At 34.4% G+C, this 14,423-nt stretch overlaps 2 protein-coding genes across 10 annotated transcripts in view; one reads left to right on the top strand and one right to left on the bottom strand.

The window, feature by feature from the left end:
• The window catches only part of LOC105208616 (sex-lethal homolog), a 97,122-nt gene that overhangs the window by 10,814 nt on the left and 71,885 nt on the right, over window positions 1-14,423 (top strand). For 2 of the 9 annotated variants that reach the window (XM_054231190.1, XM_011178562.3), the window contains exons 1-2: window positions 4,522-4,805; window positions 5,849-5,954. In XM_054231190.1, coding sequence (XP_054087165.1) covers window positions 5,893-5,954 — 62 coding nt within the window. In that variant the 5' untranslated portion in view covers window positions 4,522-4,805; window positions 5,849-5,892. Of the gene's footprint in view, window positions 1-4,521; window positions 4,806-5,848; window positions 5,955-14,423 lie in introns of those variants that run through there. The other 7 variants (XM_011178564.3, XM_054231194.1, XM_054231192.1 and 4 more) reach the window with 5 other exon arrangements.
• Cyp4d2_2 (cytochrome P450 4d2) lies at window positions 927-3,368 on the bottom strand. Its single transcript, XM_011178568.3, has 5 exons — window positions 3,011-3,368; window positions 2,296-2,682; window positions 2,138-2,207; window positions 1,517-2,073; window positions 927-1,455 (listed from the first exon to the last, which is right to left on the bottom strand). Exons 1-5 carry the CDS (start codon window positions 3,165-3,167, stop codon window positions 1,091-1,093), a joined length of 1,536 nt encoding a protein of 511 aa, XP_011176870.1. The 5' UTR covers window positions 3,168-3,368; the 3' UTR covers window positions 927-1,090.

Consider the following 14,423-nt stretch of genomic DNA (forward strand, 5'->3'; position numbering starts at 1 on the left):
CTGAACATTGGCAACGGCAAATACCGCAGACGATGCAACGATAAGCTGTACGACTTATACGACGACATTGACATAGTTCAGCGAATAAAAAGACAGCGGTTACGCTGATTAGGTCGTGTTGTTCGAATGGACCGAAAACACTCCAGCTTTGAAAGTGTTCGATGCAGTACCCGCCCGCGGAAGCCTCGGAAGACCTCCACTTCGTTGGAAAGACCAAATGGAAAGTGACCTGGCAGCACTTGGAATTTTCAAATGGCGCCAAATCAAAACGGAGAGATGAATGGCGCTCTGGCCCTGATGGATTCGGCTATAATCGCCTAAGCGGTTCCTACGCTTATATGAAAAGAGAACACTTGGGCGAATTTTTCTATGATCATCTGTAGTAATCACTAAGTGATAGATATGTGAAATGCAGACGCACCATCCAACCTAGCGTTGTCCGGATGGAACACAATTCATCTCCTATTGGTCAAAACTGGCCGTTTATAGGCCGTTACTACAGACAGCCTCAATTGCTGACAGTATTGCTCCTAATTAAGAGTTTGGCCATCGAGAATCATCTCATAGCAGATGATCCCCTAAAAATCCTGCCAAACTCCTAGCTAATTCTTCTAGACCGTCAGGCCAGGCACTACCACCGCTTGCACTGACTCACCGCGATTCCACCACGACCTTTTTCGCTTAACTTTTTCGTAAGTTGCTCGCCTTTCGTCGCCAGTAATAAGATACGCATGGATTTTGTTGATGGATTCAGCAGGGATTCGCCAATCGAAGATTCTAGAGAAATCGACGAAGTCAACATTTCTAACGTTCTAACGATAGATTGCTAAAGTCATTTAGTACTATTATAAAGCTGTCTCGATTTATATAATATTTCACAAGAAAGACATTCAATGAGTTCAATGATTTAATGAAAGCAAACAAACAATAGTAACATAAATATAATATATTTTCACGAATATATAAATATCCTATCATATATCAAATACAGTGCTATTAACAAGTTTCGAAAGTTCGGATTGGTTGAATATCACACAGTGCTGCTCAAACTGATTGCGCTCTCTTTTAAATAACGGTTAAGTGATTTTCATCAAATTGTATTCGTTGCGGCATAATTACGCGGTTTTAAACCCAACTGACCACCATTCTCGGAACGCAATACAATACTCAATACTGGTCGCAGTTCCTCGCCGAGCGGTAGCAATTCAAAGTGTCGTAATATTTTACTTATTGTGCTCTTCATCTCCAACATGGCAAATTTCTGACCAATACAATTACGTGGTCCAGCACTGAAGGGCACATAAATGTACGGATTTAATTTCTCACCACCTTCAACGGATTCATTAAGGAAACGTTCCGGTCGAAATGCATCGGGTTCGGGAAAATATTTCGGATTTCGCTGCATAATATATATACCGACGGTGATATTTGTGCCGGCCGGTATCATTTTGCCACCTGTATGAAAAAAATGGAATATGCAATTAATTGGAATGTAAATAGCTGCGCTTGTGCTTACGCAAATTGACGTCCTCTTCGAAGTTGCGTCCAATTAACGGTACTGTTGGATATAGACGCAATGACTCCTTGATAACACACTCCATGTACTTTAGTTCAATTAAGTCGCGCTGTGTCACCGGTCGTTCTTTGTCATCGCCCAGCACATCACGTATTTCTTCAAATAACTTCGCTTGTACCATGGGATGTCGGGAGATCAAATGCAGACAAAAAGTGAGCGCATTGGAGGTGGTATCGTGCCCCTCGAACATGAATGTGTCCACCTCTTCACGTATATCTTCATTACTCAGCGGTTTACCGTCAATAGTGGACTGCAGCAAGACATCCAGTAGAGCCATACGACGTTTCACACCCAATTCGGTTTCGGTGGCGGGCTCGTTGGCAGTGAGCTTTTGTTCGAGTGCAGCACGACGCTCGACAATGATGTGATCGGTAAAGTCATGTAACAACTCGATATTGGCGTAGAATAATTTGGCTTCTTTGCGTGAGAACAAACGGAAGAGCCAATCGAAACGCTGCCAAGCATGTATAAAACGCTTTGCGAACATATCTGTAACACTGTGTGTAAAAACTGATGCTGATAAGTGAAAATTCATAATTTGCATGACGGAAAGTTGTTTACCTAATAACAGCCGATACGTAGGGGAGTTGTGGATTAGTTTGTGCATTTATTTTGGTGCCCATCGCAGTCTCTATGTACATATAAAAACAGTAAAATTACAAATATTATGACAATTAATAATTGTTTAATTATATAAGTGACTCAATACCATCAATTACCTGCAATTACATCCAATGCCATCAAACAAATTAATGGTGCTATATTCAGCACTGTTTTGCCATCAGCATATTGTTCTAATTTTTTCACCAGCACTGCACTTTGCTGATCGTAGATCTCCACAAATTGCTCGAGTATTTTAAAGTGAAATGTTGGTGTAATGATCTTCCGACGCGAATGCCACTTATGGCCGTTACTGACGAGCAAACCCGCGCCGAGCCATACGTGCAGTAGATCATAGAAATTGTTTTTCTTAATATATTTTGTGCTGCTGAGTAATACTTCAACGTCGGCAGGATCGCAACATAAGACCGCCAATTGATTAAGCACCCATACGCGATAGAGTGTACCATATTTCTGGCTATTACTTATAATGAAGTCCATAATGTCTGGAAAGAAGTACAAACGTTGAAGTAAATAACAAATTATGGAAATATTATAATAACGATGGGATTAATACCGTTACTAACATATAAAAATAAACCGTTATCGCAAGTCTGGTAAAACATCCGATTTACGTGATGCTTTTTCTTTTAAAAACCAAGTTTCAAAAATTTTAAGTTCCAATAATCTGATATGGACGCACCAGCGGCACTATTTTAACAGATCTTCTACCTAGTGGGAATTATACTTCTCGAGTCATACTAGTTTTCATACCATCTCCGATCGTTTATAACATGCCGTCTCTGGAGCTCTGCGTTGGAAAGTTCAAATTACCTGCTTTACTTTTACCATGATACATAAGCGCATTACCCAACACCGGCAATGTCTTAGGTCCTGGCATATAATGTATCATATCATTGCGACGTTTCTTCAGTAAATAATCGCCCAGAATGATCAGGGCAAACAGCAGTAGGAGCAGTTCGATAAACATGGCGAACTGATACGGCTTTTATGACACGAAAACGGCAACCGGTCGGGGAATGATAATGTTGGTAATTATTGCACATATATTTAAGCACAAATTTCAATAGTTTGTATTTAAAAGCCGGTTCAATTATTTCAATTATGTAACTCAACCGATTCGTTTAAAAATGTTCGGACTACTGAATAGAAGTTCTCTGTTTTGCTATTATTTTTACTCAAAACTCAATTGCCTATATCTACACATACTACGTGCTACACGACGGAATTCGGTTTATTTTTGCTCCAATTACACTAGTCAACAATGAAAAAGTACCGTGTGACCGAAAGAGACTGCCTATGGTTGCATCCATCGGTGCTCGTAGAAAGCGAGTCGCCTTCAGCTTCAACACAATCTGTTGACATTAACTAGAAGTACTAGTTTATAATGCGAAGCAACAAGGAATAGTCAAGAAGCCGACTCTGAAAAAGTTTTCTAATTTTTGTGAAATTTTTTATAACCAAATCGTGGAAGCCAGGAATCAGCTGTGATTAATGTATTTGGTGAATGCCGTTTGAGCTGCCCTGAAAGGTATAGCCTAAGGAGCAACACATCCAAGATTGAGCCTTTATGTTCTTTGGAGTCATCACTGCAGAAAATTGGAAACATGTTGAATAGTATGTTTACGTGGTGCTCGCTTTAAGATAATAATTGTTTGGTATATGAAGGTGAGAATACACATTTGAGATTCTTGCGCTCTTAACATGTTTTTGAGAAACAAAGAAGATTATAGCGTTCGATATATACATATGTATACAAATAATAATATATGTACATATACATATGTATGTACATGCACATACATATGTACATATATGAATAAAATTTACATTTAACTATTACGACTCTATAATTATCCGTTCAAGTAACACAGCTTTTGTAATTTGCAAGTTTAGTAATTTTCGTCTCATATAATTGATTTTATTTGTTGTTGCATTTTTATATCATTAATTTTTTAACAAATTTGAAAGGTTTTACTTAATATAAGAGTAATTCTTTTATAAATCAACTATTTATTAAAATCATCACTATATTGACACATTTATCTCTTATGCATATAATTTATTATTTTAATTAATTTAAATTCATCTTTTAATACTAAAAAAATTATGTTTATTAAAAAATATTAATTATTTCAATTATTCGCTTCAAAATCCTATATTATTGTTCAAGCATTTAAATTCCTGCAGTCATCAATCATACATTCAATCTTCTGTAATTTCTGGCAACACTGCGCCGCCAAATGTCAACGATTTTATCCAAACTCACAACATCTATTGCCATCTCACTTTCGCACATACGCTTTCAAGCAAATGGAAATTTTTCGAGCAACATTTTCGCAGTTGACTGCGTCAGTTCCACTTTGACGGCTGTGAGAAAAATTTCGTACATTTAACGCGCGAAATTTTCTCTATTTTAGTGAAACAGCAACCTAGAAAACTTGTAGAAAAGTGCAAAAAAAGCTCAATAAATACATAGAATAGTGGCTACAGTTGCAGAAAACGGTAGTGCGTGCACATAGTTGCAAAATAAAAACTATTAAGCGCAAAACTCTGAAGTGTGTGGTGTGAAAGCAGTGTTCTTTACGTGCTGCGTCGGTGTGTAAAAGTAAATATTCTGAATTTTCTACCAAAAATTTTCCTGTGCTTATCAGATAGTGGTACATATAGGTGCAATACAATACGTGAACTTTATGCGTTATAGCAAGCAATCAGTAATAAATAGCCCGTTTAATATTGCATTTGTTAAATAAATGAATTTGCTAAATTTTTTTTGTGCCAAAGTAAAATGGCGCTGATTGTATATGGTGTGGTGTAGTCGCATGGCGGCCGAAAAGTATGCGGCGAACGCTAGCAGCGACTGCAATACGCTGTCGTGGGCCGGGTTTACATATTTTGCATACATATAATATACAATATTCCACCTGTGTAGTATTTTGAATAGTGTTTTTTTGTACATATTTTACAAAAAATTGCCTTCAGTGTTTATTAACTGCAGTTTGAAAGTTTTATTTCTATGCGGGAGTTCTTTTATATAGCAGCGCTGCTTCGTATGTTGCTCTGCTACGCATTTTTCTGCAGCAGCCAAGCATCGTAGCAGCGAAGCTAATCCAACGAGTCAAAAACACCGAAAAGTAGTTCGTTTATTGAATTTGTATGGAGAAGTTTTTGCGCTGCTAGAAAGCATGCACCTTGGCATTGCTGTTTTGTGTGTGTCTGCAAAATATATAGTAATATTAAAAAAATTAATTGTTAAATTTTGCGCTTGTGCTGCTAATAGAGATTTAGCCAAATCTTGAGGGGGTTTGTTGGGCGTTGAAAGTGCGTGTAGTGAGACAAGAATTTAGGCAAATCAACAAAAGTGCTGCAGTAGGGCTGTGCGTAAAGACAGACAGTTTTTGTAAAAAAATAAGTTGGAAAGTTGAATGACCCTCTATTTTGCAATAGCCATTATGTTATCAGTGGTACAAATAATAATTTAAAGAACATTTAGTAAAATTTGGTTTGCAAATTTATTAATTTTCCTTAATCATGCCACAACGCCACATTACATCTGAGTATATAACTATTTTATTCTTCACTTTCAATACATTTAAAACATATTGCGCCGTTTTTGAATTGCTCATACTTATTCTTGTGTTTTTTTTTCAGTTTTGTTTTGAAGACTTAATTTTGCTGGATTTCATTAATAACTAATGTATGGAAATATGAATAATGGTGGCCATGCGCCATACGGATTCAATGGTTATAGACCGAGGTATTTATGAACATATTTTTTTATTATTTAAAACATGTAAATATTAAATTCACGAAATCAGTGAACACACCATAAATAATGTTTTAGTAAGCATATATTAATTGCAGTGAAATTGTTAATGTGATCATTAAATGTTAGTGACTGATGTTGTTGGGGCTCTAAATGAAAAACGATTTCATTTTATAGTTTGTGTTAGAAAATTAGCAAATTACACACAAAATATAATCGATGCAATTAAGCGAATTTTTCTAATATTATCTTGTAGACATACAGATGTATTTATTTTCTATACCTTTCTTTTTTTGCCATCACTGCGTCTTATTTTTTTTATAAACAGCCACGTGCACTTCCTGTCAACGGTTCGTTCCGCTGCATTTCTATGCAGCCTTGTTGTCTGTATACAGTTATTGTCTTTTTGTTTTGTTGGCACTTGAGTTTATTATTTTCTTATAGTATATATTCATATTTATTCTTATGAAGGTATTGATTTTTTTGTTGTCAACATAGTTATATGCATAAATTGCTATTGAAATTTTGCCAAAGTAACTTCTGTGTAATGAGCACGGCCTTTTCTCTATATATAGTGTGCTTGTTATTGTTGCCACGGTTAAGTATTGAAATTTTATGTAGGTGTTATAATACTTTTTATACTTTTATTTTATAGACATAAATTTGCTTTAAAAATTTAATAATGTTGATTATGAATATTGGGTTGTTGTATTTGTTTGTGGTATTCTTATACTCTGTTCAATGACGTTTAACTTGCAACTAGTCGAAAAATCTTCTGTGTCATTGCTACACAATTCACAACTAATTTTTCTTATTCCCTTGCCTTGTTGCATTTTTTGGTTTAAATTCATTTTTATACACATTAAATGTGTGCGTTCATACGCTTCACAGCCAAAAAGTATGCTAAGATATGCACCCTATACATTTTATGTGCATGAATTGCTACATAAGATCTTGCAACAATAATGAATGTACGAGGAATACCACATAACTGCCTGGTAGCGGCTGCTGTGGCTGTGGTTTTTGGTACGCCATTCCTGTTGTACATACTTGTAGCAGATTTAGTTTGCAACTAGCATTTTAGTTTGCTGTTTGCTCTCTACTTTCTAGGTTATTGTCGCTTTTTCGCCCATTGGTCCACTTTTCTAAAAATATTATCTATTGCTGCTTTTATGTTTATGCCTTGCCCGCACCACTGTTGTCTGTTATTTACCACGACTGGCATTTGGCATTTTTCGACCGCATTTTCCTTGATTTCCAACCTTGTTCACATAGTTTGTATACCATGTTATTTGGTAACAATTTGTTTTTTTTTTTTTTTTTTTTTTGCATTTATGTCAAGTTCCGTTTGTTCTATTCTCAAATACCATGTCTGTTTACTAGTTGTTGCTTGAGAAATTTTAATTTTTTTCTTGCAAATATATATCTGATAATTTAAATTTGAATAATGTTGTACACAGAGTTATCTCCATTTTATTCAACTTTTATTGCCAATATAATGTGCCTAACAGTCGTCTGCTTGTACGATGTCAGCGTAAAATGTGGGGAGATAGTATCGAAAATCGATAGCAGCAACGTTTTTGCTCATGTTTACGTTTAAATACGTACAACTAATGTCTACCATGCATGAAATGAGGAAAAAATATACGTATTTTTTACGATATAAAAGTATCCACACAAATCTCTAGTTTAATTGATAGCTGCCATCATTAGGCCTAAAGCGCATGCACTAATGCAACCCTTTACTAAATTAAATTTCTTTGTCTCCCCTTATTAATTCTAATTAAATTTTTGCTTCGTTTATGAAGATTCCGTCTGTCCTTTATATTAAAGCCTCATTTTACTTTTCACATTCACATTCACATTTTTTTGTTTTAGTCTTTGTTAGCGTCAACGTTCGCCCAAACTGCCAACCATTGTAGGTGTTGTGACCTTTTAAGATATATGATGACCATCAAGTGACTGATTTTCTGTTCTTGTTGTGTTTTTTTTTTACTTTTTTGTCTGTTAATGTTATTAGCTGTGTGTGTGAGTAGAGGTAGAAAGCAACACAGTAGCAAGGTAAAAATAAATTAACTTTGACAATGTGCAGTTTATGGAGGCCGCAACGAATATAAGGCGATTAATATTAGAAGAAAAAAAAACATGAAAAACAGAAAAATAGTAGCGCGAATGATTTGAAAAATAGTAAGCAATTCAATAATAGGTTTATTGACTAAACACACACTTAGTTTTTAAAGTGAGAAGAACTTATTTAGATGTCGAAGTGAAGCTTAATACCTCTACAGAAAATAATAATAATTGTTATTAATAATCTAATAATTACAATGAATTTGTATTAACATAATTTCTACGCCAAGTTCACACTTACTATCTCCACATTTTTAGCGAATATGAAAACACACAGCATATTGTGTTAAATGTAGCACTAATATAGTTGTAAAAATAAAAATAAATTTACAGTCAGCGTAAAAATCATAAAAACAACAATAAAATATAAAAATATATAAATTGTATACTAAAAAGCTATAAAAAAGTCAACAAGTAAATATAAATTGTGAATTTAATAATTCAACAAGGACAGCAATTAAAAATTTCCACGTCAACAGCACCAACAAAAATAATACAATACAACTGCGTAGCTACACAACGAAGCCATATTTGTTACACACACAAAATAATAATTTTGGATAAAACTGTAAAGGTGTGCAGCAACAACAGCAGGCAGTAAGGAAAACCGCAGCTACTATGTACCGGTAATTGTTACACAAATACATATACTTTCAGGCAAACATTTCATATTTTCACAAGATTTTTCTATAAATAAATATACGTACGTGTATAAATTTTTGCTATTCACACAATTAATTCCTAGGAAATTAATGTGGTAAAAGGCCAAACACATTTACATGCCTCAAATGTGGCGCAGGTATTGTGCTTATACATATTTAGTGTTAATTTAAATTTAAAATAATATGTGCGTGTGTTTTTTTATTATATTTAAATTAATTAAATAATTATTTTTTGTGTAACAAATTTATTTAAAATGCGATACAAAATTTAGATAAAATATTATGTACTTCCAATGAATTACTGTAAACAATGTTGTAAACGCCGCTTTATCTTACATGCATCTCAATTGTTATCGATTATCGATACTCTCACCTGATTAAAAGTTACAACATAATTTGTATTTTCGTGTTTGAAACTAGTTTAATTTCATTTTAAATAAGAAATTACTTTGTTTTACAGTGCATTCTTAAAATATTTATACTTAAAAATAAACAAGAGCAGCATTTCGGCCAAGCAATTGTGCAGCACTACGCAGCTTCGACTATTTATAAAATTAATTACTGCTGCAAATAACTACTTAAATAACAACTGATTCAATATCAGTTGCAATATTGTTTGCACTAAAATTTAATGAAACTGTATGAAGTGCAATTAAACCATTTTCGCACATTTTCTTGTGTACATATTTGTGCGCGCTTAAAAATAGTAGCAATGCAATTTTGCAGTCGTAGCAAATACAAACATGGATATACAAAAATACATTTTTACAGTTCGTAGTATATGTGTGTGCGTTCAGTTAAACCCACAAATGGCTATGGTACTTCCGTCGTACCGACGTGCGCGCGCCCTTTTACACTGCCTCTATAGCAGCTTGCCGTTAGCTCTCAATGTTGAATATGAGTAAATACTTTTATGCTGTGCAAACAAACAAATAAAATCCTAATGAGTTTACTGAAATCCAAATCCTAAAAAATCCCCAATGGTTTGATGTTGAAGGCAAGGCAGTTGTGTTTGGAAAATCATCTGTGTGTATGTGTGTGTCTATGGAGAGTGAGAGTGAATCAGTGGCAGACGTTTTAGCTTGACTTCGTGCATTGGCTGCCAGGCTAGGGGCGCAAAATCATCATCATGATGCTGGCAGTGAACGTGGAAGTTGAACTCAGTGCTGCCATTAAAACATATATACACATCGAATTATGTGCTTTACGTGTGGTGTAAGAAAAAGTTGAACAAACTTATATGCAGACATACATAAACGTACTTCAGCTTCAACCAACTGACGCTGCTCGCTTCAATGATTTACAGTAAATAATTGAAAAGTTTCGAAAATAGCACTTTTCTAGCACTACTGCTACAACTACTACTATTTTGCCACAACTTTTATTAGCATGCTTACGACTCTTGCTGCTGCTTGCTCCTGTTACTGCTTACTATACTATTAGCTAGTATTTTGCTATTATGTAGTTTGTTATGACTGTGCTGTTAATTTATTAATGCACTTAATGTGCTCAACTCTCGACTACCACTCAATAAAGCTATGAACAAATGCAATTTCCTTTGCCACCCTCGCTCATGTTGTAGCTTCTAACAACGTCCTTGCATTAATATGCACTTCTTCTGGTTCAGTTGCCTCATTTAATGACTATATCTAATTATATTTATACCGTTGCAGTTATACGCGATTGCCGATGTGGAAGTTTGCAGAGGCGCTGATTGTTTCAATTCAGCTTTTGTGTGGTTATCTTGACGATCTTGATGCTACAAGACATTTTACAAACTTTAAAGCTTTTCTTATTTCGAACAAGACTGGATGCTAAGTTAGAAAAAATACTGTTTCTACCGTGAGTCAGGTTCCAAAATGCCGATAATCTCAGAAAACTGAACATAAACCTTTTTCTTTGAATTCACAATCGTTGCCAATCTATATTTCCTTGGCTTTATATATTTGTTTTTACCGCTGAGTTCGTTGCTTTCCTCACTTATCGCTTTCGTCGTCGCATTGACTTCATTTCCGCTTCATCACTATCGCACTTCCTTTGACACAATTGCACGAATGAGCTGGGCGCGCGGGCATACACATTGCTCACTTATTACATCCAGCTGTACGACAATCTCCCCAGTAGAACACGCAACCACCCACCTATCGACCGGCCGTCTGCGATTACCGCAAATTATCCGAAAGTTTTAGTTGCGCATAAATTCTCTTTCTGTGATTTTTGGTTTTTCTATTTTTTTTGCTTTTGCTTTTAATTTGATATTTTTTCCATATTATGCTTGCGCCTTGATTCTTGTGGCGCAGGCCTACCGCCATTTGGTCGCCGCGCGCGTTTCACTTCTCACTTCCGTATATGTTATTTAAACGTTTACTCATGCCATTGCATACTTGTAGGCGTCTTGGCCGGCATCTCATTTAAATTCCGTAAGTTCTTACATTCGCGCGAGACTTATTTACACTTTATTTGTCGCCACAAACTCACGTTGTGTCTTACGCGCTAGCTGCTTTTTCTTGCCTGCGTTTGTATATACTATTTTGATTTTTTTTTTATTTTTCGTTACTTTTTTTCATTATTTTCAATGTTTATTTCTCTGCGTTTGCTGTCACGTTTTTGTGCTGACACATCGCTTCCTTATTCGGCGTTGCAGTCCCAACAGTCGACCGATTTTTTATGTCGCATTTTCAGTTTATTTATTTACTTTTACTCTTGAATTTACTTGTTTTTTATTTGTTTTTCGCACTTTATTTGCATGTTTTTTTTATGTATTTTTTTTTTATTTTTTATTGTAGTTGCACCTTACAGCCGCTGCAAATTTTCATATTGCTGTTTTGCACACTCTCCACTTTTTCTACTATTCGTTTGTCCAGTTTTCCATTTTCAGCTTCACAACTCGTTGCATACGTTTCACCCGCTCGCCATTGGCGACTTTTGACACCTATACTTGCCTGTAGCGTTGTCTTTTGTCTTACATTTTTGTTGTTGTATGTATTCGCATAGTTGACTTCATTATTTTATCACAGTTGACTACTTTCTATGTAACTGTTTTTTTTGTCGTCTTTGTTGTGGCCTTAAAACTCGATTTTTACTTTGGTTCTGCAGCCTTTTTCCCTCCAAGTTGTTTTCTCTGTTTTACATACGTTCTTTAAAGCTGCTGCGCCATCATTCGTCCACTTCACTTCGATTGTAGTTCACACTCTTCGACTTCGCCTACTTTTCGTTGATTCTTATCGTCACTTCCTTTTGTTGACCTCTTTTCTCCTTACTCACTACATTTTAATTTTTCAACGTTCTTTTTCCTGCATTCAAACATATTTTATATTTTAATAAAATAACAAGAACGCTCTTACTTTTATCATATTTTGTTTTGTAGTTTTTCCTGCGCTTCTTCCTGGTTTTTGTTTCGAAAATAAGAGACTTCCCTCATCCTTTATTCGCACGCTGTTTGGATAGTGCGTTGAAAAGTACGATTTAATTCACTGAAATATATTTTTTCATGGAATCTTCGTAATTTGATTCGCAATAAAGTGAATATTTGTTCTGGCGAATAACATTATCTATCGATAAAATCTTTAAGATCGATAAGAATAAATACTCGCAATAAATTGAATATTTATTCTGGCGAATACGTTTAGCTATCGATAACACATTTAAAATCGATAAGTATAAATATTTTGATAATTGACTAATGATAAGGGACTTTTTTTTATAAATTATTGTTATATTACCTCCTTACGAATTATGTGAAAATCTCATTCACTTTCAAGTTTATCGTTAAATGAATAGTGAAATTGCTGAGCAAAGATTTCAGACGATGCCAAGGCCTCCACACATTTCTTTCTTTCCTCTATTATAAATATATTGATGAAACAACAAAAAGTACGACGCCAGCTAAATTACGACAGATTACACAGAAAAAAGAAGCAAAAAGAGAAAAACAAAAACAGTTCCAATATATTGATTGCAATTTCACTGCCAATTTCAATTTAAATATGGCACAGTCATAGCAGTGAGTTCAGTTCAAGCACAAAGTCGACACGGCCCACTAGCAAACCGTAGCACAGTCTACGTTGACAATGCATGCTGTGAAGGATATATTGTAAATATATCAAAATAATGGGAATAATAGGTCATAAAATCATATACATTCTCATACTTATGTATTTATACAAAAAAAAAAAATGAAAAATTGTGTGTGTGTTGCGTGAACTTTTGACAATTTCTGACACTGAATGGCCTCACAAATGGCAAAAAAAGTAAAGCTTTTACTCAACTATTGTGCTGTTGTATGTATGTACAATGCTATAGTTTGCTGTGTATATCTGCTTACGCGCCTAAAAGTATGCTACTCATATAAACATACGTGTGGTGCTATTCGCCCGCATTTTTTCTTTATGCGCTACTCAATTTCCTTTAAGTAATTTGTGTTTAAAATGAGTGCTGAATTTTTTCCTTCCTTATTTTGTTATTTCACTTTGCACATAATTTTATGCGTGTCGCCTTTTCTTTAGTTTATTGTTAATATCGCTTGTCACTTTTTTCCAAGGCATTTGCATATCTGATATTTATTATCGCCTTTTTAACGGCATACTTTTATACGGCTTATGCTATTTATGTATGTTTTTAAGTGTGTGTGTGTGTGTACACTTAATGATAATGTCGCTTCCTTAAAGTAACAATGCATCATAAAATTTCATAATTGTAGTGAAAATGCTATACTAGCTTGTGCATTGCCACATATGAAGGTCTGGCCCACTTACGCTACGTGCATTTGCTGTAGCTACGCCTTGGAAAATATGTGGAATAAATTAAAATTTTCTTTACTTTTAGTCGTATATTTACAATACAACTATTGAAAGGATTTAAGATTTGTGAGAACACACTTTCTCAAGAATTCAAATTTTTGCTGCTTTGGTGGGCAATTACATGCTCTTGCATATTATAACATTTTCAATAGTAGCCTGCTTTGTGGGCATATATAGTTTAATATATATATTTTTTTTTCAATAGAGAACTGCATTTGTGTATTTTAATTTAAATTTGTGCACTTCAATGCCCAAAATATTTACAAATCAGCATAAATATTAACATGCATACATTTTTATCGAAAATCGATAACATAAGCTAAACAAAGCCGTGACTAACAGGGCGTTTACACCTAACTAAAATTTTCTAATAATCGAAGCACAGCCAATTATTCATTCATTTTGTGAAAAATAATTTTTTTTGCCAAAAATATACGGCAAGTATAGTATGCTAGAGGCATTTAACATAAAATTCAAAAATTGTAAATTTTGTAAACTGCAATTATCTATATATTACAATTATAAAGATAACTAAATAGTAATCTCCTCCTATTTGCAGATAACATATATATGATATTTAGCTTATATTTCATTTATATGCTTCATAACATAAAATCTTGAAATGAATTTATGTGAATATGAAATATTATCATTGCATACTTGCAGGCGTTTTATAGAATTGTATAATTTTAGGCGCTTAACCTTGTAACACTAAATAATTTGGGCCTAGAACGAATACTTTGTTCATAGCAAAATATGTTGGACAAATATCAGCTCACAGCAACAATCAATGTAAATCAAATCTGTATTGCCTACATTTAGGCGCTGTCAGTGAACATACCACTACATACATACATACATTTGTATAT

The sequence above is a fragment of the Zeugodacus cucurbitae genome, chromosome 5 (genome assembly GCF_028554725.1).
Source record: "Zeugodacus cucurbitae isolate PBARC_wt_2022May chromosome 5, idZeuCucr1.2, whole genome shotgun sequence".
In the NCBI taxonomy this organism is placed as follows: domain Eukaryota; kingdom Metazoa; phylum Arthropoda; class Insecta; order Diptera; family Tephritidae; genus Zeugodacus; species Zeugodacus cucurbitae.

Coding starts and splice junctions, on each gene's coding strand:
- Cyp4d2_2 (XM_011178568.3), bottom strand. CDS start 3,167: ATGTTTATCGAACTGCTCCTACTGCTGTTTGCCCTGATCATTCTGGGC. Junction 2,683..3,010: donor TCATGGTAAAAGTAAAGCAG/GTAATTTGAACT, acceptor ACTTCTTTCCAG/ACATTATGGACTTCATTATA. Junction 1,456..1,516: donor CGAAGAGGACGTCAATTTGC/GTAAGCACAAGC, acceptor TTTTTCATACAG/GTGGCAAAATGATACCGGCC.